Source organism: Scatophagus argus, chromosome 19 (assembly GCF_020382885.2).
Source record: "Scatophagus argus isolate fScaArg1 chromosome 19, fScaArg1.pri, whole genome shotgun sequence".
Classification (NCBI taxonomy): Eukaryota; Metazoa; Chordata; class Actinopteri; family Scatophagidae; genus Scatophagus; species Scatophagus argus.
Genome location: NC_058511.1, coordinates 12175924 through 12200811, shown reverse-complemented (window position 1 = coordinate 12200811; position 24888 = coordinate 12175924). Strand labels below are relative to the sequence as shown.

At 40.6% G+C, this 24888-nt stretch overlaps 1 protein-coding gene across 1 annotated transcript in view; it reads left to right on the top strand.

Moving 5' to 3' along the window:
* The window catches only part of nkain2 (sodium/potassium transporting ATPase interacting 2), a 71237-nt gene that overhangs the window by 19459 nt on the left and 26890 nt on the right, over positions 1-24888 (top strand). Inside the window, exons 2-3 of the mRNA XM_046373799.1 lie at positions 16674-16811; positions 17911-17991. Coding sequence (XP_046229755.1) covers positions 16674-16811; positions 17911-17991 — 219 coding nt within the window. The remainder of the gene's footprint in view (positions 1-16673; positions 16812-17910; positions 17992-24888) is intronic.

The following is a 24888-nucleotide window of genomic DNA, read 5'->3' as shown; positions in this document are numbered from 1 at the left end:
AAGGATTTTATGATTGATGGCAGGCAGTAGCTTTTAGAAGTCTCACACTTCTGCACTGCACTCTCAGCACTCATGGTGATTACATCGGCGTGTGTGTGTGTGTGTGTGTGTGTGTGTGTGAAATGTAGGTACAGAAGAAGTAAATCTGTGGTGGTTTGTGTGTGATTCTGCATGTGTGGGGTTGATTACTGTGTCAAGAGTCCGCCCGCTTGTGTATGTGCGTGTGTGTGTGCGTGTGTGTGTGGAAAGGCAATGCTGATGTCTGCCCATATGTGATTTTGTGAATGTGTGTGTTCCTGTGGAGCCCTGAGTGCTGGTGGTGATAATGTGAGACTAAAGGAGGGAGGGAGACAGTGAAGGACAAGTGAGGATGTTGCAGTAAGGAATAGATGTAGGGAGGAGTAAGTCAGGGATTGAGGGATGCATAGGAAGGATAAGTCAAATAAATATGGACCAGACAAGGTCAGGGGAAGGAGTATAAGGTGTGGAGGATGGATAGATAGTTAAATTAAGCTGCAGCAGAGGGGGACAGAGAACAAAAGGATGAGAGGTTCATAGCAAGATGTAGAGAGGGGGTGGATTTGAGGTATAGGCAGGATAGAGAGGGAAGGAGTAGTATTTGAACAGATATATTGAAAGATGGGTCACAGAAGGGATGGAGGAAGGAAAAATGTACAGAGAGGAGTGAAGGGCACATAGAAGGTGTGGCAAAAGGGAACAAACAGGTGAGAAGCTGTTAGGGTGGTGATTGCATGTGTGTGTGTGTGTGTGTGTATGAGAGAGAGAGAGAGAGAGAGACCTCCCAAACAAAAGGAAGAAGTAGTGTGCTGTGGTAGAGAGCAAAGGCTGGAGTGGATGAATGGGTCAACAAAACTTTGGACTTCAGTAGGATGTGGTAGCACTGGTGTTCATTTCTGGTGTCTTACGGAACATGACCATTTGGTCAGGCATTATGGCTTTATGTTTTCCGCTTGTTCATCTGTCTGTCTGTACATCCCATTCTTAGGAACAATTTTGTCCCCTGGAATTCATATGCTCCTTATGACAAAGTCTCACACAATGTCTAATAGGATAAAATGATGAAGTGATGACATTTCACACCTAAAAGGTGAAAAAATATTTATTTAACACCATAACTGAGGAACAGAAGGGCAGATTGTGACCATATTTGGTCAGATGCTGACCACACTGAGACTGCACTGATTATAAAGATCTTCTGTGGTGCCAGATTAAAGATGTGTGTGAAGCATCCACGGTTTACAATTTGTAGCTTCTTTGTGTTCTATCTGAATGAATGGCCAATCGTGTGAACACGTACAGGGAATTTGGCTTTTTGTTTCTCTGAATGACCCAACGCAGTAACAGACAGACAACAGTCGTCCAACATAAGCTGATTGGTTTTGCTGATAGTGAGCTTAATGTGATTGTCTCTAAATGAAGACAGCATGTTTTTCACTGGGAGTTATTCACGCCAATCACACATGTCGGTATAGTGGTAGCTTTCACTACATACTTTATATGCGTCTGGACAGACATTGATGCAAACTTGACTGGTGCATGGAGGCACACAACCGCAAGGCACTAAGTCTAGTCGAGTCTGATTCTTGAACTTAATGCATGAGAAACTGTTTTGCATAAATAATTCGAGGTCCAGATTCTTTCTCATTGTTCTTTTGTGTCATTACAGCTGCCTCCTTGAATAATGAGAACGGCAAAATTACTGGGTTGTGTTTTTACAAACACTCGAAAAGTTATTTTAGATTACCAGCTTTATTTCTTTTTTTTTTTGTAAACGTTCTGTTAAATATTCAGATTGTGACCCTCACAGACTGCAGAATGAATCATCCTGATGTGTGTGTGTGGAAGAAATTAGGGATGTGGGGCATGTTGAATCCTGTTTTTATGTGTGAAGTTTAATGTTGGTAAAGATCAGTTGTGAAAATAGTCTGGTGGGTTATCAGTGATTAATGAGTTTTGAAGGCCTCAGCTCAGCTCAGATCAGACTGTGATCATGGTATGAAATACTGAACCACTTTGTTTTAAGCTATCTTAAAACGTTCTTTGCACTCTCTCTGTCAAAGTTCTGTATAATCCTTTATATTATAAGTAATAACAGTCTATGGCTCATTAAGAGGAAGTCCACCCGTAGACACAGCATGTAGGTCCTTACAGTTGACCATGGGTGGCTGTTGGTGCACAGGAAGAGGTGTATTTGCATACTGGGAAGAGAAACATTTTACAATCTGCTGATCCTTTTTGGAGCATCTCCACAGAACTGACTTCCACGGTTCCAATGTTCAGGAAAAGAAATTACGTCTTTGAAACTTTACAAGCACAAAAGGAAATCCTCACACTGCACCTCCAGATTAAATATCAATACCAAATTAATGCTGCTATACAGTTAGCTTTTAAACATGAATCATGAGACATTTGGGGACCATTTTAGTGTTGCACTGCAGAGCAGAGCTGAATTAAATGGCAGAAAATGTGATAATAATACACAATAATTTTGTCCATATCACTTAAAAGTGATATTTCTCACAGTATATAATTTGCTTCCAGTTTGAAGGGTGCCCTGATAGTCATAATGTTCATTAATGAAACTTCTGAATTCAGTTTAGCATAAAAATAAAATAATATAACATAAACGTGGCTTGGTTTAGAATATATTTTGAGACATCACATGACTGTGGTTGAAATATCCAATCAAAATCCACCTTCTTAGTATTCAAACAACTTTCATATCATTGACATTGTGCCCTGTTTTCTTTCAACAATTTCTTTAGCTTTTGGTAAGAGTTCAAATTCAGTCCTTTAGAAGAACGAGCTCCATGTATCTGAGTTAAACAGCCGAGAGGGGATTAGGAGAGGTAGCAAGTTGCTGCGAGTTTGTGTTCTGCTTGTTCAACAGGTGTGTGATAAATTGATTTCATACTGTCTCACTTTGGTTTCTCTAATGGATAATGAGCATTGTCTTTGCCCACCGTAGTAAAGCTTCATTATCTTCTCTGTGCGCTCTGCTCAAAGCTGCTGTCCACCACCACTGGCTCCGAAGCTTATCATCATTATCGACATACATTTTTATTGCATTCCTTATTGATCATTATGGATTTATCTGACGAGAACCATCAGTCTGGGACAAATATTGGACCCATGCTTTGTGTAAGGTTAGAATGCCTGGAATGTGTTTGTGCTGTTTATTGACTGGAGTGGTTTAATTTTCCACAGAAAGGGAAATACTGAACCAGCAAACAGTGTGCTGGAGAACATATTATTTCATATGAGCTTATAATAACTCTCAGAGCCATGTTCCACACTCATACCATTTAGTCCTAATGACATTTTCATTTAATAAAAGTCCTGCTCTGTTGCTGAGTGGTATTACACATTAGTGATTCAATCTTATTATGATTATTAATAGAGGAAACTGAGCAGTTAGCCGCTGCAGTGAGCAGTATAATGGCACAGACAGCATGCAGCGTGAGGTTAGCAGCAGCAGTTGATGCCAAAATATTTCCCAAAAAACAAAAGAATTTCAACAAAAAACATGAACAATATTCATAGTAAAGACAAATCCTTGAATTTGAAATCCAATACAACATTCCAGTGGTACAAATAGCTTCTACACTGAAGCACTGACAAACAAATATCGATATACTTGATCATTGTATTATTTTGATGATGCTTGATCGATTCTCAGAAGCGCTGTATGAATTTTGAATAATAGATTACATGCAAAGACTTCATTTTGTGTTTTGTGTTACAAACCCACCATTCTGATTGCATAAAGTTTTCAAACTTAAATATTAAACATATGTTGTTGTTTTCTTTATACCGCGACACCTAAAGTTAGATGTTTGCGATTTATCGCTTTGCACTGTGTATTGTCATATAACCCCTCTATTGTGACACTTATCCCTAACCCTGTATCATCAGACTTTTGCCAGTATGCAGCCATACTTGTCATGCCATTGGGTGAATAAAAAACAAACATATAGAGACATGTTCTTCCTCTTTCTCTTTGTCTGCAGAGTGAAAAGAAATCAGTAGAGACTTTGTAAGATCGTTTGTTTAGTGCAGGCTGACAAAGCTAAAGCCTGGATGTTTTTGGATGCTGAAGAGTCATATCTTAAAGTAGTGTAACAGTTGGAGTGGCTAGTTGGCGTCGGGGAAGATGGACACAGATGCTCACACACACACACACACACACACACAGAGAGAGAGAGAGAGAGAGAGAGAGAGTTGATGGATTGAAGAAGCTGATAAATCACATTACAGAAGAGCATTTGGAGGACCGCGCAAACAAAATCCTCTGGCATCATGCACACAAACCCACATGCTAATGACACTCAGTAAACAGGTTTAATAGAAACTACAGAAACAATTTGTCATTTAATTTATTTGTCAGTTCACAGAAAAGTAATCAATAACATTTATGAATGCTGAAGTAAAAAATGAGTGTTTTAGGAGTAAAAATGTCATAGATGTCAAATGTAAGGATTTGCTACTTTGTTTTATGTTTGTAAATGATATAAAGATATAATATATAACAAATAGTTATTCAGCTAATCAAACAATCAAATTAACCAATAATGAAAATGAATACTGCTTACTGCCCAGTGTTTTGATCAAAGTTGCAGATTATTTATTAGTGCTCTGATTTCTTCTTATTATGACTCTGTAAGCACCTGCAGCCCTACTTTGTCCTGCAAATGACTCAGTTTCTTTGAAGCTATGCCAGCCATTGTGCACAAAACAAATCACAGGTAAAATAATGACTCGCAGACATTACTCAGTTTGGAAATCAGGTCAAGTGTGCCAGCAGGCAGAGACTAGACCTGCCCAGCTTATAAAGCGCTGTCTCTTTAGCCCTCAGTAGCAGGTAGCCTGCTGATGGAAAGCTGCAGAGGCTGCCATATTCACATCATAAATGGCTCAAGTGCAATCTGCTTGTGGGCGTTTTTGTACAGTAAACACACAGACGGGACTTCGTGTCCACATGCACCAGGAGCAAGTGCTGGCTGGATGTGCTCCACTGACAGCGAATGGGCGATCAGCAATGCGGCCTCGGTGATAGCACCCAGAGTAATAATATGGAAATATGGCCACATTTTCTGCTTCACAACAGTGAGCAGGAGGGAATAAAGCGTTCGGCGCCCATTGATGCTATGAGCACTGTGAGCACAATGAAGCTCATTTAAATAAGGTGACAAAGTTGGCCGGCAGTTCATTGTCAGCTGGGACACCACAGGTTCTTTTTATGTCTCCCATTCAGCCCAAGACACAAAGTTAATTCAGTCTTGGCCCACGACCCAAACACAATAAACCACACTGATGCTATTGTCTCCTGACTCACTGAAAGGGGACCAGCTTGTGTTTAGAAAGTCTACCTGGCTGTTTTCATGCTGCTGTCAGCTCTCAGATACTATAAATTAACATATGAATCACATTCATTCAGCTCTTATATTATTTATGAACTCAAATGTATCATTTTTACCAAAAATCACTTCAAATGCTCTCTTGTACATGTCGGTGCATGACACACACATGTACTCACCACAACCACCAATGATGTGGTTGATTTCATTGAGCTCCCATGAGGTTATTCAGAGAGAGGGAGAGGCAAACATGGACCTATCATTCTGCCTGTGTGTGTGGAAGAAAGAGAGGGAGAGTGTGTTAATGTGTGTTTGTGTGTTAATGTGTTTGTGCAGCCTTAATGTTTCTTAGCCCGCTGGGCGTCCATCTGTGGGTTTGTCTGGTGTCATTTCCACTCTACATATCCCGCTACTCCTCACAACCACACACATTTAAAATACACTCAGAACACACTAAACACACACCACATGCACTACCATTACAGCGTTCACGCACACATAAAAATCAGACAAAATCCAGGCTCGTACAATCAACCACACACATTAAACATGCGGATATGAACACACACTGCTCACACACACTAGGCGAGCCCCTGGGTACGATAGAGGTGCCTCCTAATACATCTATTTATCATGCAGCAGTTGAACCCCCCTCATTCTCACCAGCACACACACACACACACACACACACACACACACACACATTTTATCCTCATAAAAGCACTGCCTGCATAGATCGGCCATTAAGATATAAGAGAGTACGAACGGAAAACCACTGGTGGGCTGATAATTCATTTACAAACTGACTGAGGAGGGATGGTACTGTGTGTGTGTGTGTGTGTGTGTGTGTCTGTGTGGCGCATAGTAACACATGAACTGATTAAGAGAGGGAGAGTAGGATGGAGGCGTTGGGTGAGAGAAGGAGAGAAGAGGAATGAGGGATAATGGAAGCCAAGGCAAGAAGGAGAGAGAGGAAGTAGAAAGGAGGAAAGGGTTGAGGAGACAAGGAAAAGAGAAGACAAAAAGGAAGGAAGGAGAAAGAAAAACTGACAACAAATAGCAAGACAGAAGAGAGGGGTTTGTGATAAAAGATGGAAAAAAGAGCGAGAAAAGAGAAGGGGTGAGCCACTGGGAGGGTGGGAAGATAAAGGAGGGAAAAGGCAATAAGCAGAGGAAGCCCAAGCCATTAAGTAGCCAGGAGAGGAAAAAGCAAAAGAACAAAAACGTTTGCGCTAATTGAAACTCCTGACATCTCTTTGAAATCGCTGCAGCTTTACAGTGCACTGCAAATTCTTGAATGTACAACCGTGGGGCACGACAAGATTTCACCCCTAACACCTCCAGAATCCATCATGGACTTCTGAATAATGTATCAGAAGTTTAATTCGAAATTTAAAGATCCGCCACTCCTTCATATTTGAACAAGTTATCTAATCTGAACTGAGTTTTGTCCAGCCCCTGTTGTCTTCTCTCTAATGTGCTTTTGTCGAAATCGGTCCAGTTTGGATCAAAGCAGCAGAGCAGATAAAACATATCGAGACAAATCCAAGCATTTCACTCTTCCTGCTATCCTCTGATAATGTCAGCACTTCTTTTGGTCTGGCCGGATCAGACAAAAAAAAGTCAATCTGACAGACAGCTAGAGGAAGAGAAGGCTTTCAAAGGCAGCAGCGGGGAGACAAACAGATGGACGAGCTTTGCATCAAAGACATTACATTTGCCAGTACATCGCTTGATTAATAAGACAGAGATAGAGCGTCAGCGAGAGAGGGCGGCCAGGCGAGAGAGAGAGAGAGAGAGAGAGAGAGACAAAGAAATAGAAAACGAAGGGGGTAATGAGAGAGGTAGAAAAAGAAAGTTGTTGAGAGGAGGACAGGTGTTTTTTCTTCAGATGATGTGTATTATATTTATCATAATTAGTTGGTCAATCTCGGTAAATAACTATAAAGAGCTTCTGCTGCAGCCAGCAATTATTAATAATGACACATTCAGCTCAGTATCAGCCCAGAGCCGACACGCAGTCTGACACACACACACACACACACAAACACACTGTCATACACACTCAACCACACACACATGTTCTTGTTTGACTAATGATATCTGATTGATAGTTGGCAGAGAGAGAAAATGTCCTCCAGCCCTCTGTATGTGTGTGTATGTGTGTGTGTGTGGATTTGTTCAGACTTGAATGCATGTGGAAGGGTGTATTGTTGTGTGTGCACCATTCAGTCGCCACTGCTATAAATAACCCTCCCTCTGTTTGTATTTTGGGATGGAGACATGACATCAATTGTGCCTCAAAGCCTGAGGTTATAGTCAGATCTCGATAAAGAAGTTCCAAATAATTTGACTGCGTGAAAATAAACACACTGAAATTAAAAGATTTGAAGAAGTGAAGTTTGGTTCCAATCAGATGCCTGTTTAGGTAGACACCGAAAGCTTCATTTATCACTTTAATTCCAACGGCCACACTGGTCGTCATCAGTTAATGCTTAATAATTAAGAAGGTGAAATTCGGTGGGGAAGTCAATTAATTCCAGTGAAATTATCGTGACAAATCAGCTCGCTTGCTAACCGATGATTAGCTTCAGTAATGCTTTATTGAATCAAATGGTCTACAATCCTGACAACAAAATGTGTGAACAGCCACGTCCAGAAAAAAACAAAAAGATGCTCAGAGAGCTAGTGACTGAATAGCGCTAGCCCAGCTGGCAAGCATGTAAGCAGCAATTAGCCAACTAATTCTGGGATTGGTCAGGATGTCACCAAGCTTTTACAACAATATATTTTACAAAGACGTGCAGATGAACTTTACTGTTCCACTGTCTGGTGTGACCAGGCCTTCAGTCATTGCTTTGACCTCTCATGAATTTCAGCACTCCTTACAGTACTTTGAGTCTCTGCACAGAGTGACCATCACCACGGATGGAACAATATAAGAGAGACAGCTCGTGCTAGCCAGCCCTCCTCCTGTATGAGTAAAGAGGCTCTATCCTCTTGTGAAAAATGGAAAATTTGCTCAGTCGCTGCAGTATCACAAGAGCAACAGTTCAAATTTCAGTTCAAATCACTATCTTTGTCTCTTGTCATGTGGTATGTTATCCTGGTAAAAATATATCAGATGTCAAAAACAACTTTGGGCCACTTGCCGAAAGAAAGAAAAGAAAGGCAACAGTCGGAATTTACAGTTACAGAAACGGATTTAAAGCAGACTTTCTGCTGTCATGGTTCTCTCCAAAGAGAGAGCAGCAATCCAGCTGACAGAAAGCAAAAAAGCAACGGCAGAAAAAGATAGAGACAGAGGGGTGGTCAGTCACACACACAGAGGGAAGATCTGTTGAAATACCAAACTGATTAGCTGGTGTTTCTGACATTTAAATGCCACGTTTACATAAAGAAATGATTCATAGGAATATTAATCACCCGAGTTAATTTGCAAGGAGTTGTGAAACGGCTCCGTGGTTGTCATGGGAGAAGTGGACAGAGGGAAAAGACTGTTGGGGACAAATACAGAGGGAGTATCAGTACAATGTTGTGTTTTTGATATTAAAGTATGTTCCTGCATGTTGAAATGGTAGTTGAGCTGTTATTCTTTTACAAGTCTTACTCTTTCTTTCTGTCAGACTGAGACACCAGATGACCTTTGCCCTTAGATGACCTTCGAAACCCACTGGAGTTCAACAAAAAAACCATAATACCACCAGCAATGTATAAGAAATACAATTTACTGTATGGCTTTTATCCAAAGTACTATAAAGTAGAAATGCAAACATTTTCAGCATACGGTAGGTTGTGTCAGGGCAAAACGAAACCTCTTTTAAGTCAATGGTCCGAACACAGCACAGCCCATTGACTTAATAGGTGAAATCATGTTGTCTCCCTTGAAACATCTTCACCTTGACTGCTGGGCTGAAACAACTTCTCGACATGTGGCTGCATGCTGCTCTGATACTTGTTTCAATTGAACAAGAACCTGAAAGTACTGCAGCATTGAAGCACTTTGTCAGTGACATTCGAAGCCGAGAATAAAAACGACAAAAGGACAAGCAGAAGAGGAGCAGACACAGAAACAGGAAGGTAATTCCCTCTGTGGCATTTCTGGTTAGCTAGCAGAAATAAGATTTACGTAAGGTCTACTTGTCTGTCTTTCCACTGACATTCCACTTAACTATGTCGGACGTCTGTGGCTCCTAAATTGCGGTTAGAATTTGTTCAGGTGCTGGGGCTCATTATTGCAAATTAGGCAAGAAACTGGATTTTGCCTGTGGGCCAGCAGTTGCTCATCACAGTTTTAAGTAGCCTGTCTAGAGCTGTGGTATAGAGATGAGTGACCGTAATGACAACCTACGAGTGCTCCTCTGCAGCACAGCTTTCATCAATACGCTGCCATCTTGATCCATCTCGGTTGTTCCACATGACACATCGGGGTACTTACAGGGTGTTGCTATCTGGCTAACACTGCCTCCATCCACTCTTTCCATCTGTTGACAGCCATGGCAGCCAGATATATAAAAACTGACAATCTGATGGGCCAATAAAAGTGTAGAACAGATTAATCAAATGTGTATAATCTGGACGGGGATCTATGAACTGTGACAAGTGTTGAATTTGACTGATTTATTAAGCCAGCAATTTTAATATCAGATATTAGGGACCTACGCAGTGTACTGCAAGTATAACTGAAGGTTTCCTTAATAGCTACATAAAAAGAATTAATAAAAAACATTTTATTAATTAAAACAGAGTGCTGTATAATAAGTCAGACTTTATTGAATAAAGATGGATACAATCATTTGCAAAATTTAGACAAAATAATCTGCTTCATTTCATAACTGTTTTTGTTTTTTCAAAAACAACATTTTCACTGCAGTCTATTCAGGCTGTTAGCGTTAGAGTTTTTTTTATGGGTGTAACATCATAAAATATGACAACACATGTTCAAAGCTTCATTCAAAAAGTTCAGTAGAAGTTTGATTGTTGATGAGATGAGAATGAGAAACTGTACAGCCCTGATGTACTACACAAGTACTGCTTCATCATTTGGACTTCAGCCTTTTCTAATGGACAGAGCTTTTGGGTTATACAATTCTCACATTTTGAAAAAAGACATGTAAACATACCATGCAGCTGTTGACTTAGTTGTTGATTTTTATTTTTTTTTTCAATTTTTTTTTTTTTTAGGTTTTGTCAGAATCCATAAGCTTAACTAAGCACATTTACCCGAATCATCCTCTCACCATAGCAACAGTTACACCATCACATTGCAACATAGAGAATTATTTAAACCCTGGTGTGTCTTTTCACCCTCACCCCAGCATGTGAGGCTGCTGATGCTAGCAGAGAACTAAAAACGAAGCTGTTTCTCTGTATTTTGATAAGCCCATGAGATCAGACAAATAGAAAGGTGCACCTCAGGGCTCAGACGGCGCTCAACACAACTGTCTGGAAAGTTTGACAACTCATTCAAAGGTAGCACATCACCTGTGTGAGTCACAGGCACTTTACCACTGCCTATATAGCTTTAAGTTTGCCATCCTAATGGCCAACCGGTAATGTTAATTTAACTGGGACTCTCAGTTGGAGTTGTGTGCAGTCTATCTATAGCTGAGAGACTACAGACATTATGGCCATTACAGTTATGACTGAATATTCGTGATGACAATGAGTGGCCCTGAGAGAGGAAATTGGACATAAAATGGAGAGATTTTCCTATGATCATCATTCTCTTTTTCCATCTTCACCCTTCTTCAGTCTCTCTTTCCTCTCCAACATTTACTCCGTCTCCTTCGCTCTGCCTTCCTTTTTCTTTCCTCTACATCATTTTATCTTTTCCCCTCTCACTTTGCTCGCCCCATCTTCCCTGCCGTCTTTCCTCTCTCTCTGAGCCCTAAGTAGCCACAAATGGTCCCTAATAGGCTCCAATGGAGATGAATTGATCGTTGTGTGAACCGAATCGATAGGAGATTGCTTTTTGCTGTACACAGTGGGATACGGCGCAGGCAGGCGGCCTTAATTAAGTTAACAGTAAACCACGATTGCTTCGGAGTTTTATGAGAAGAATAAAGTTTACGATGAATACAGAGACGGGGGAAAAAAAAGGTTTAACAATGAAAGCAGAGGAGAGAATAGAAGTGCATATATTTACCTCCATGTGTCTGATTTGTTTCTACTCAGTCATGATGCTGCCTGTCTGACTCACAAAGTGTTGGACATTTTCTCACTTCCTCTGCATGTTTGTCTGTGCTGCTTTCCATACCTCCTCTTCTCCAGCATCTCTTTTTTTTTCCCAGCATCTTCTCACTCTGTATCCCTACCCTTCCTGACCTCATCTCCCTCCGCTCATCCCTCCCTCTCTGTCGTCTATAATGGGATGAGCAGCAGAATTTGATCAGCAGTTTTTTAAAGGTCACAGAACCAAGCGAAACTCTCAGCCAAAGCGCCAAGGGAACGAGGAGGGGGTGGGTGAGATTGTGGAAGGGAGGAGGCAAGTAAGAAAGAGAGAGAGAGATAACAGGCTGGCAGCATGGAGGATGCAGGGAGGAGAGCTGAAGGAAAGGCCGCATGAAGAGAAGACAGAAGGTGGAGAAGGTAATGCAGTAATGGAGGAAAGGGATGGAGTAATGGAAGGAAAAGAGGGAGGTGGCAGATGAGGTAATTTGTTGTTCTATGACACATCCGATCTGGTAACAGATGATTGCATATTAAATATGTAGGAGAGGAGAAGAGAGGCAAAAGAGCAGAGGGTGGTGAAAAGAACAGGAAAGCAGAAAGAGGGAAGGAGGAAATGAGAAGATTAGCACAGAGAAGAAGTGGGTGAGAGAAGGACAAAGGTAAGGATGGAGGAATTCAGAGACTGAAAATGAGACACTGAGACATTTTCATTTCTCTTACCCACTGCCTCTCTCTCATCTCTTCCTCTGTTCCCACTAAGTGTTGGATCTTAATCACCTCTCCATCTCTTCAGGGCCTCTCATCAGATCTTTTGGCCTGTCTCTCTGTCCGTCACTGTCTTCCTCTCCCTCTCTCCTCCTCTGTTCTCTCTTCTCTTCTCCTTCTCTTTAAGATAAAAGACACTTTTATCGCTCTGCAGTGTCTCATAATGGTCACAGGATGCAGCTTTCTCCCTGTCTGGAGCAATAATAGTTCTTTGATATCATTCTGTTATTCATTGTCAAATAGACCAAAAGCTGTCCCAAACTCGATGGAGACTCTCTCTCTCTCTCTCTCTCTCTCTCTCGCTCTCTCTCTCTCTCTCTCTCTCTCTCTCTCTCTTTTCCCCCCTGCTTTCTCCTCTGCTTCTATTTACTGTCCCTTTCATCACCCTCAATCTGTTCCCCAAGCATTTGAGTGTCTTATTCAATCACTTCAGCTACATGTCTTCAGTCTGTGTGTGCATCCATGTACTGTATGTGAGTGTATGTGCTGAATTAAACCCAAGCACAACTCAATTAACGGCCAAATTCCGTCTCTTTTAAGCTGTCAATGTTATTATTATTATTTTTTTTTCATCAAAAAGGAAACACTTCAGGTTTGATATCAGGTAAAAGATGACAAATTTTACTGTTTAAAGACAAACTTAAACACTTTGTCGTGAATGGTACCAAAGAAGGCCTGAACGTCTGAGGAAAGAAATTATCTGCGATTTTTCTGACCAGTATCGCAAAATGTAATTATTTTCTAAAAAAATCCTTAGAACTCAAGCTCTGCTGTTTGTACCAGTCATAACAACACATTTATCTTTCATCATGAAAATAATTAGATAATACAATTCATGAGATCCCTCCAGGGTTCAAACCCGCCAAACAAACGTCAACCTCTAAGTAAACTAGTGTTCTGTAGAAAAGTGACCAGTTTAACCAACATTTTAACTATTTCATCAGTGTATTTAACTTTACTCAATGATCTCTTTTGCATTTATTCTTATGAGTTTGCATTTTACCTGCTCTGTGCCCACTTTAGTTCTTTGTAGCACTTTACCACCACCATTTCCTTTAGAGAAACGCTAACAGCTGGTATCTGTCTTTGGTTTTCTCTTGTAGTTTGCGGGCTGTGCAAGTTCAGTTTTTGTTGTAATTCATACAATATTGCTCAGTGAACAAAACGTAATGATTTCGGACATATTATATGGGTAGGAGACTATACAATGAGGATGAACAACAAGACAGTGAGGGGTTCGGGCTCTCAGTGAACTATTTCATTTGGGAAACCGATGCAAACAAGAACACAAGCATTGATTTATGCTAACAGTACAGTAGGTGGAATAAACATTCTTGGAGGGATTTTGTGCTGCCGTTAGACAGACTGATGGAAAGCTGCAGATCAACTTGTTCTCCATGTTTTGTGAAATACACACAACACCACACTTCTACAAGTATTTATTCACTTTACAGATATTTATGTGCAGCCACTGCAGAGCTATATCAGCTTGACTAGACAAAACTCCTCCGTCATTACTTGCAATTAAGACTAATGAGTTGTGTCCACAGGTGGATGTACAGTATATCCCTGCTAGATAAACATGCTTAATGTGAACATGCCCCTGCCCTTGTGCTTTAAGCAGCAGAACTGAAATGAACATCTCTCTCTCAGCAGCATCAAAGCCTGTCGCAGCAGATCCCAAAGGACCCTGCTAGACAGCTTGAAGCTCCACCTGTACAGCGCTGAAGCTTTCATCTGCTGCACACATCACAAAACTGCCATATCTGCTAACATAGCTGCTGCTACTGACTATGCTGTCTGCAGCTCCCCACCAGAGTCACAGTTGTTGAAAGGCCAGCGGACTTCACACCTTATCTGAAGCTGCTGTCATTTGACACATGCAAAGGATGCTGGGATTACGGCAGTGGGGGCTGTGTGCATGCTTTGTCTTGTCTGTCAGGAGAACTCAGTGACTTAATTACAAAGAATGATGTAGTGAGGCAGCTGAAGTTAGTTGTTTTGCAGCTGAGCCGTGTAATGTGAATTTCACATCAAAAGGTGAGTGCGGTGCAAATGAGCAGATGGTCTGGTATTGAAAGCAGCTCTTTATGTGCTTCCTTGATAAGCCACGTTAGAACAATAAACACCAGCAAAAAAAAAAGGTTATTTTTTGCTGACTGACCCTAAAGGATGTGTGTTTTAATAAGCCCCAGAAATCAATATGGCTGTTGCCTATAGTGTAAAAACAAATTCTTTATCCCTCCTGTCAGTTTCTCTCAGCTACTTGTGTTTGTGTGTGATTTATTGTGTGTTTTTTGGGGAGTGTGTGTGCGTCCCAGCTGTAGTGAAGACTGTTTATATTATTGGTGATGAAAGAGGGGCCCCCAGGGGTCCTCTGTAATGGGCTGGGAGGCCTCTGACTTCTTATAATGGCCTCTGTATGTGTGTGTGTGCGCTTGTGAGAGAGGCACAATTGCAACGGTGTATAATTGTCAATGGGAGGACACACTTTTACAGAATAAAATGAAGCCGATACACAAAGAAACACAGAGACAGAGAGATGGAGCCTGTCCCACACATAAAGACACAAAGAAACACAATGTCTCTCTCTCTCTCTCTCACACACACACACACACACACACACACTGTGGTGCCAGCTGAGCCCAGTGTGTCCAATAACAGCAGGTGCTGTCAAGTGCAAGTGCAGCAGACCTGCCCTGACATGGAAACACACACACTGGTGGATGCACATATGTCAGCACACCACATGCTCATTCATACACTTTTCTCTTTGTGTAACACTCACATCCAATAAACATTCTCATAGTTAAAACTAATGTCAGGCAGGTTGTTGCGGGGTTGCAAGGTTGCAAGTTTATGTGTTTATGTGTGTTTTGCATTGTGTGTTTACGTGTGTATATCTGCTGTTTGGCTGTGAAATGCTGTGGTGTTGCCATATGGTCTCACATTGGGGCACTCAAAATTCAGGCATCCAGGAGTGTGTGTGGATGTGTGTGTGTGTGTGTGTGTGTGTGTGTGTGTGTATGCATGTGTGTGTGTGTGTGTTTGTTTGAAGAGAGTGAGAATAATGGAGAATAAACCCTTTTATTGTTGGTGTTTAAATACTTGTAGCTGATAGTGTGAACAGTAAATCTCAGTCTATTTTGGGGCTAAATTAGGCTAATAATGGGATCTGTTCTTCCTTTCTTTCTTTCTTTCCGTACCTTCTTTTGCATTTCCTTCTTCCTCTTCCTCCTCATGTCTTCTTTTTTCTGTCCCTGTATGTGTGTGTGTTAATATATTTAGCAGTGCCATATCGTATGCTGTGCTGACTTCATTAACAATCTCAGCATGAGGCTTTAGTGACTGAATGATAATAAACCCGCACACACACACACACACACACACACACACACTCACTCACTCACACACACAGCACTCTGGGAGCCTAACAGTAATGCATAGATAATGGATTACAGTTTACTTTATTATGGTGAAAGCACTAATTGTAAATGCATCTTTTTTAACCCTACAAACCTTTCGGCAAGTCTGTATTTTAGGAATGAACTCAACTATCGTTTAAATTGTTTAAAAATCCAAAATAGCCTGAATATGAAGACATTTGGCATTTGGAGTTACCTTCACCTAAAAACATTCTAGTGGTCACACACTAAGCCTCCCTATACTAGTGCTATGTGAGTTATGTGAGTATGAGTTTCCAGTAATGAGTGATTTCTGATTTCCCATAACAAAATGCAAAAATAAACGTATTTTTAGACCCTGACCCAGAAGACTGGTTAATCAACTAATTGACTAAAATAAGGAAAATTGTAAATTTTGGTGAATTTTAGTTGACAACTGCAAAGTTAAATCAAAGCATCAACGATTTTCATTATTGAATAATCTCATCTTACTTTCCACACTGATGATGTTTTTTCTAAAAAAAAAAAAATGCCAGAAAATGGTAAAAATTGTCTGCTTTGTTCAATCAGTGTTTAAAAATACTGTTAACAATCAGATATGAGAAAAAACAGCAGCAAATCCTGACATTTGAGCAAGTGAAACCATCAAAGGTTGCTTGAAAAATGAACTGAAACGATCAAATATCAAGATAATTGCTTTTTTTTATTTCAGCTCTACATCATAGATTTTTATGTTTCTTAATGTGTCTGCTCCACTTTTTACAAGCTCAAATCAGTTTAAAGATGATTAACTGTTACTGCAAGTTAAAAGGACTATGACACTGATGGGTTCAGAACATTCTTGATGTGACAGCCCACAGTTGACAAATGTTTTGTAGAAAACATGACTTGCTATTGACTTGATTTGTTGTTTCTCACCATTGATTTACTTTCCTCTCCCTCCTCCTCTCAGGTCAGTGTGTTGGAGCGTCAGGTGATAGACTTCCTGGGCTACCAGTGGGCTCCCATCCTTACCAACTTCCTGCACATCATCGTCGTCATCCTCGGCCTGTTTGGCACGATTCAATTCAGGCCGAGATATGTCACTGGGGTGGGTTTTACACACTATCTCTCTCTCACTCTCTCTCTCTCTCTCACACACACACACACACACACACTGGAAACAGCCATTTTACATATCCTCTGCCCTAGATTTAGCAACAGCCTCTCATTAGCCTATACTCTGCTGTCTCTACATTAAATAATGAGGACTGAAGAATATTGCAGTGTGTTACTTTTAGGTTTTCTTCAGTCTCACTGGGATATAGTTAGTGATATGTAGGGCTCATAGCGGTGCCAACAGTAACTGTATCATAATGATGTCTTTAACTGCACTGTGTGTACAGGACAATGTTAAATGCGATGTGTTTAACAAGTGATCTTGTCTCATATCTTAAACCATTTCACTCACGCCTGGGGACTGTACTGTAAAAAAAAAACAAAGCTGAACGTGTATCACAAGAAGTGTAACTCAGTCTTCATTAATAATTGAAATAAAATGTCTGCTGGTGGATCCAAGACTGAAGGAAGGCAACGTATATAGTAAATAAAAGGTCAGAAATGTGGTGCTGAGTGGGAGTGTAACTTGCCAAGTGGAATTATTTGTTTCTCCTTTCTGTCTCTGGCAGCTGTCGATAAAATAATTTATGTTACAGAAAACTTTCACAAGTTCCCACAGCGGTTGCAGGCCTCCACACAGCCCTCCAACACATCATATAAACCGCACAAACCCCTCCCAAAGACGTGCGCGCGCACACACACACACACACATACACAGAAAATGAAGTGAGAATATTCAGATAATGAAACTTTGATCTATTATTATTATCTATGCTTATAAATTCTGCTTCACCTCCATCATTCATCCATTCTCTCCTGCTTATAACTTCACGCACATACACACACTTATTATCCGTCTTCTCTCCCTGTCTGGTTTGATTGAAGTGATTGGTTTGCAATCTCTGCTGTTGTTTTTGTGCCTCTGCATCTTAAGAACATCACAAGTGAAGCCCCCCCCACACACACACACACACACATCTCACTCACTCCAAATGCAAAACGTGAACGTGCTTTTTCAATTCTCCGACAAAGGCATGTCATATTGTTTCTGCCACTCACTTTCTTGTCCCTCTCCCTGTTTCCCTTTGCAGTACGCAGCGTGGCTGGTGGTGTGGATGACCTGGAATGTTTTCATCATCTGTTTTTACCTGGAGGTCGGAGATCTGTCCAAAGTAAGAAACCATTTTCTTGGATTATTTATTTATCAAGTTGTCTACTGTACATGTCCAGAGCAACATCCACTGTCAGTATTACAGTATTGTTGCATGCACAGTTTCCAGAAGTGGGGCATGAATATGGCTGACAGGATTTTATGGTGTTTTTGTTTTTTTTTTTTAATGTTCTTTTTAATTTTTCTTTTTTTTTTGCCAACAAATCCCATCAGAAGACCAAAGCAAACAACAAGTGATCCTACTAACAAGTGTTGTTTTGTGAATAGTGAAGGCCTGTGCCCAAGACTGGGTCCAAAAATCATTACAAACTATTAAAAGCCACAGTGTTGCCCCGGGCGATATGCTGCCTTGTCCCCATGTCCCCAAAAAATGCCCTACTTAATAGGGGTGTGAATGTTCTGTAAACCAAGACAGAAACTGCGATACAAATGTCCACGGGGCTTTTGAGTCCCAGTTGCACATGGAGCCTGCTGGGCTCATCATGTTACTAACTTGACAAAACCAATTTTTACACACAATTAACACTTTATTTAATTTCATTTACTTACGCGTGGGAAATTTTAGAACAGTTTAGGAGTTTTACCCAAAATGTTTTGGCAGTACACAAGTTGTGTAGTGTGTTACATGCTAATCGGCTTACCATAGCTCCACTGTATGACAGCATCACAGTTTCCCAGTTACTTCAAGCAAAAATGAACAACTATTGGCGTCATACTGTATAATGCCATTGTTCAGCTGAAGTCAGATTTCTCTGCAAAAAAGCTTAAAACGTGATTTGCAACAGAATCGCCTCAGTGGGTCAATTAAATGAACAAACAACACATTATTATCTACATTGTTGTGTTTTCTCATTGGTAGGACGAATGGACAGAACTGTGAACCTACAACAGAGATACATACCAAATCACGAATTTTGTGTGTTGTCACAGCCCTACTATTTACTCCTGTGTGATTGACATTTGCAAAAATAAAAGTATAACATATTTTTTGATCCCTTCAGTTGCAACCAGAAGGTTCAAGGTTGAGAACCACAGGCAGAGTTGAGAAGCTGGAAAGTCTTCAGACTAATACCTTGTTGGAATTGTTATTTTAAAGGGGGTTGTTCACAATAAGACTTTATTTTACATTTAGCCACAAATTTCTTTACATCCATCCATCTAGGCTTTTCCATGCACAGTGCAAATGTGGGTATACCCTACTCCAGTCCAGTTGTGCACTTGAAGCTGTTTGGTGATTGGATGACTCCAGTGAAACAACAATGAACATAGCAAGGGTTTTGTCTTGATGTGCACTCACTGACAGCACTCTTTTACCTCCAGATCACTGCTCTTTGAAACAAATCTGCTGTCTTTTTTATATGCTCTGTACAACCCAGTGTCTGTACTCTGCAAAGATCACTTAAAGAGTAAAAGAAGTGGCACTCTGTAGCATCACCCTGCGATTTGCATGGTTCACAAACATCTGGGTCGATAAAACGCTGAGGGATGATCTCCCTACTTTTACCACAAGTGCTGAAATCAGCTTTCGTCTTGTCCCCACTGACAGGAAAGTGCATGTAATTTCAGTGTAATTTTAGTGTAAATTCAGCTGTCATAATCTCAGGGGCAAGACCCTGTCAGTGGCCACTTCCACACACTGCTTAGTGACACAGTTACACTGAAGAGGAGTAAAGATCAGGTGTGCAGCTCAGAGAGGTGGATGTACACTTTTTTTTCAACATGTGGTGAGAATATTCAAGCATGAGTTGATTTATGTAGTCCGATTCAAGTGGCTTAGTGTAAACAAGATATAAATCTCACTAACTGATTCACAATGAAGTTGCTAGTACACGCTGATATAGATATGAAACGCAAATTGAGGTTGTTCAAGTCTTCTCAGATTGGCTTTGCAAGCTTAGCCTTTAGGCAGTAAAATGAGTCGATTTTAAATAGAGATGATCAACTTGGACAATTAATTAGGGCCAATCAGTGCTTCCATAAAAAGACAAAATCAGTTGATGGGGAGTGCTGATTATGGCTGATTACATTCTGTAGTGTGGTGTAAAAAATGTAGTTTTCCCACCACAATTTGCTCTAAATTGCTTGCTCAATTGGACAGATACATAACAGGTCTGCTACTAGTTTAATAAATTGCACCAAACTGCACTTACATCAGCATACATCATCCATCCTAATCCTTATCTTATTGGTATTTCCAGCTTCTTCATCATAATTGCGGTTGGTTTGGACTGAAGCATAATTGCTGCATATTCTTCTGCTTGTTTTCCTGTTCCCTCTGGCACTCACTCACTGTTCGATACACTCATCCCCCGTCTGTCTGCACTTCCCATGTGTGCGTGCACACAAACACACACACACGCACACTCACTATGAGCCTTGTTAAGTTTGGTTGCCATCCAAGCAAAGGACAGAAGTTTAACCGTGAGTCAGTTATATTATATCCCGTTTCTTCCATGTAGAAACTTGTAGCTTCTTGATCTCTGATTTTAATGGTATTTACACCTGTCACTGTCCCTGAGCCCTGGTTTCTACCAATTACAACGAACGCAGTAGCCAGAAAAACAGGAAACTACTGTTTGGCTTTTGTCTTTATCACAATGAAAATACAAGGCTGCCTGCCATTTTGGAAGGCGAGAGAATGAGTAAGAAACATCTGGAAAAGCTTTGTAACAAGGGCTCAAAGGTTAATGAAATACAATAGATTAATAACATCACCAAGTTTATAATTTCTATTCTATTATGAAATTATACAAGTCTAGTATTTCTCTTCATTCTATTTTTTAGAAAAACCCTCTTTAATAGGCTTTGGCCCTCCAGGCCAAAATCATCACATCTGGTTTCTAACGAGGGTGAAATAGCTAGTTAATTAGGGACACCTTTATCAATTACCTGCTGACCAATCAGAGAGAAGCTCTCTCAGACCAGATGCTGAACAGCTTGTTTTTATGACCAGAACAGTTTGTGCACGCCTCGCTCAAGGGCACACCATCCTTGACCCAGTTACCGAGGGAGTGGGGAGCCACAAATGCACCCCCCACCCTCCACCCGCCTGGATTCACCAGCTGTTGTATGAGATATGAATCCATCACCTGCCTTTCCGCCTACCTTTCCAGGACTTGTTTACTGACCTGAGGGCTATTATTACACTGGTCCACATGTAAAACAAGTATGGATATGTGTATGATTGTTGCCACACAGGTTAGAACAAAGAAACTCCCCGAAAGATGATTAAACCAGATTTATTCTCTGCTGGAGGGACTGTACAATGTTAAACAAAAAAGACCTCTCAAACAAAGAGCATCAATCTACTATTGCAATGCTAACTTCAAAAACTATAACTATCACTGACGACCTTTGTTTCACAATGATGAAACAAAAACTACATAATTGATGAGACTGAGAGAATATACAAAAGTTTTTTTAATGTTTTGTCGATTTTTACTTTGTCAATAATGTAAAGTACTAAATAATGAAAGACAGACAATTGAAGAAGGGAACAATTCACTATTTTAATGTAAAGATCGTACGGTCTGAATCAGACATTAATGCTGTTGACAAGTTTACAGTGTCCCCTGCTGTACAAATACAGTGGGTCTCGGCGTCAAAGGTTAATAAGCTGCTTGATTGGTTGAGCTAATTAGCAACATCTTATTTCAGAAATAGCTAGCGTTACAAGTCCTTGATTGAAAAAGAGAAACTAACAGACCCACACAAGATAATGTTAAGCTGATCTGATGGATGTATTTTGTTGAGTTGTGCGCTTAATCCCAATATGTTTCCAACAGTGTTCAGACCAAGAGAAATCTGTTATTTCATTCAAAGTAATGGTGCATTGCATTTGTTCGCATGTCTCTGTTACTTAACGGGAGAGAGTCAGATTGAACATATTGATTGAAACATGTCATCATCCGGGAACATTTTTAATAAAGACAACAACTGATTCTGAATTCTGATGATCCCACTCAAGCTCACTACTTTTACTCTTTATTTTTGTCTACAAAAATATGACAGAAACAAATTCTTGTTAAAATACTAAAACTGAATAAAAATTAGGTGCCAAAGTAAAGACTTCAGTTGAAATCTAATGTCATAACAGCCCAACAAAAATGAATCAGGCGGTACAGGTTTAGATTTAAGTCGAAAAAGATCAAAAAGACAAGCAATATGAGTATATACCATAGTGACACATTTATCCTGCTCAACCTCACTTCCTTTTTATGTATCCCTCTCACTGAGCGAGCTGGATCAGAATAACTTGTTGGTGTTTGATAAGGGTAATAATAGTGTGCTCTGTGCCTCAAGAATACTGTGATGTAAATGAAAATCTATTAATCTCGCTGCCTGTCGCTTTCTGATGCCGCTTCCCTCTTTCTTGGTCTCTCTTCTTCCCTCCTCCTGTGCCTCGCTCTCTTCGTCTCCATGTAATTCATCCCTCCTCTCCCTCTGCCTCACCCTGTAATCAAGTCTTTTTCATGTTGTTTTGCGTGTGTCGTGTGAATCTGTCCCATGCTCCTCTTCCGTCTCGCTCTTCTTCACCTTCTCGTCTGCTTTTCATTCACTTTCTTCCTCTATATTTCCAATGCCAAGGCATAAGGAAATATGTCCCTGTCAAGAAAGCACTTCTATTTATGCTCAGTAGCAATTCATAGTGCAAGGCTTTATGTATTGGCCTGTACCGAGTGCCAATTTAATACATTACTTTATACACTCAGTCCATTTACTTTGGGGTCACAGGACAAAAGTGACTGCGACAGACTCCATTTTTCTTCATTACAGAGATCTGACATATTTCTGTGCGTGAAAGAGGCAGAGGATCTGCCTCACTTTGATTTATGCGATGTTATCATTGACTCTTGTATTTGTACTGTAGCTTTGATGTAATTTTCCAGTGTTTTATCCCTGAATAGACCTGATTCATGCATCCCCGGTGCCAGCGTTGTACATTTATTAGAACACTGATCAGGCTGTCAGGGAGGTAAGTGAATACTTAGAGGCTTGGCATCCCATTGTAAATGACTGAAATTGAATCTACATACATTTGGATGTTGTTTTGAAGGGCAGAAAATAGTGCAGACAAGAACAACAAAACCATTCAATGCCTTTCATGGTGACAGACATGTTTGTTGTGAAATGTGTCAGTTTGATTGTGCAGAACACTCTTAGCAGACTATTTGATGTTCTGCAGGTGAACTCCAAATATTGCCAGTGTTATAGTGCAGGAAAGTCAGAAAGAGTGGAGCTGAAAGGTATGAAATTGCCAAATGCCTGTGACATTTCTTCTTGATAAGGAAAGTAAACCCCAGACAGTGAGTGGAAAGGTGGGAGAGACAGCGGGGAGGGGGAATGCGTCAGAGTTTGTCAGCTCAGTTTGAAGTCCTGAAGTCATGCAGGCAGATGGACGGACGTTGGAGGAACAGATCATCGTGATTGAGATAATGGTAAGTGGCGTCGATGAGGCATCGTTAGTGTCAGTTAATGGGACATTGTGAGGAGCATGTTGCACGTCAGTGATGAGTCACTGACTTTGTCCCACGCGTAGGGAAGGACTGTAACTCAAAGTTGGATGCAGTTGACTTCTTTAATTTGGTAGATATTTTGAGCTAGACATTGGAAAAAGCAGTTGACGAAACAATCTAAACTTAACATCTACTTGCTCTCTGGTGTTGGAGCTTTTGACTGTATCACAACGGGACAGATTGAAAAGAAGGATGGCCCAATGTGAAATAACCCTGATGGCATCATCAGGATTATATTTTCAGATTTTGGAAAGCTCCAAAAACGCACAAGACTACTTACGACTGTTCACAGTTATTCCACCCAGTGCCACTTGCGTAACAGCTAATTTTCTTGTCAGATGGAGCATCCTTCCACACATCCTTCTCTCACCTTTCTGACATGGCAGTTTCAATGACTCTCGGGAACCGACTCCAAAAGTTATGCCTGCTACAGGCAGCAATGGACCAGGTGTGTAGAGTGTGAAAGTAGGCTATATTTGAGTCTTTAAGTATTTTCTGCAAGACCAATTCAAACTCAGTGAGCGCCTTTCAGAAAAGTGTGCCATTATTCACATTTGAGAGAGCATTGCGTGTCATGCTTCTCTATAATGGATGGCTTCTTTGCTCCACATTGGAGTGTGACCATTCAGAGTGGCTATAAGAAATGTTTGGACCACTTGTCATACCTGTTGGGGTAAGAATACCAAGATTGATTGATTGACTGACTTTGACATTATATAATGGTATCAAAGAAAACATGTGCAAAGCTACAACAGTACATGTTTGTTAATAAGAGATTAAAATGGTTTATTATATTTTAAAAAAATACACTGAATGATATGTTTCTTTGTCACCAGTCTTGTTAAGCCATGTTTGCCTCTGCAGCCATTTGTCTCTGATGGATTTTTCTATCTAATGTGTATTTTTGCCTTCCTTAAGGTCGCTGTAGTGCCCCAGAGGCACGATAAGGTGTACATCCTGTCTTGACAGTAATTTTAGTTTAAGCCTGAGATTTATACCATATATCAGTCTGTCACAGTCCTATCCTCCCTGTCACTCGCTGCTGCACTATCTAATATAGCAGCAATGCCATAAAATTAATCTTTAAAAAGATTTCTGATATGGCATCCCTGACAGATCTGGAGAAGAGCGTGCGAAGAGAGAACTGTTACCATGTTGCAAACACACACACACACACGCATGCACGCACGCACACATACACACTCTTGTCAGCTAACTGTCAGTGGTCCACTGTGCCATATAAAAGATGCAGCCACCCTCTAGGCGTCAGATGACACACAGATACAGACACATATAGACACACATACTCAGCTGTCAGTCATTTACTGAGGAAGTGGGCTGCTGTGTGGGAGGGCTATCCCACATGCTTTTTTTGCATACTG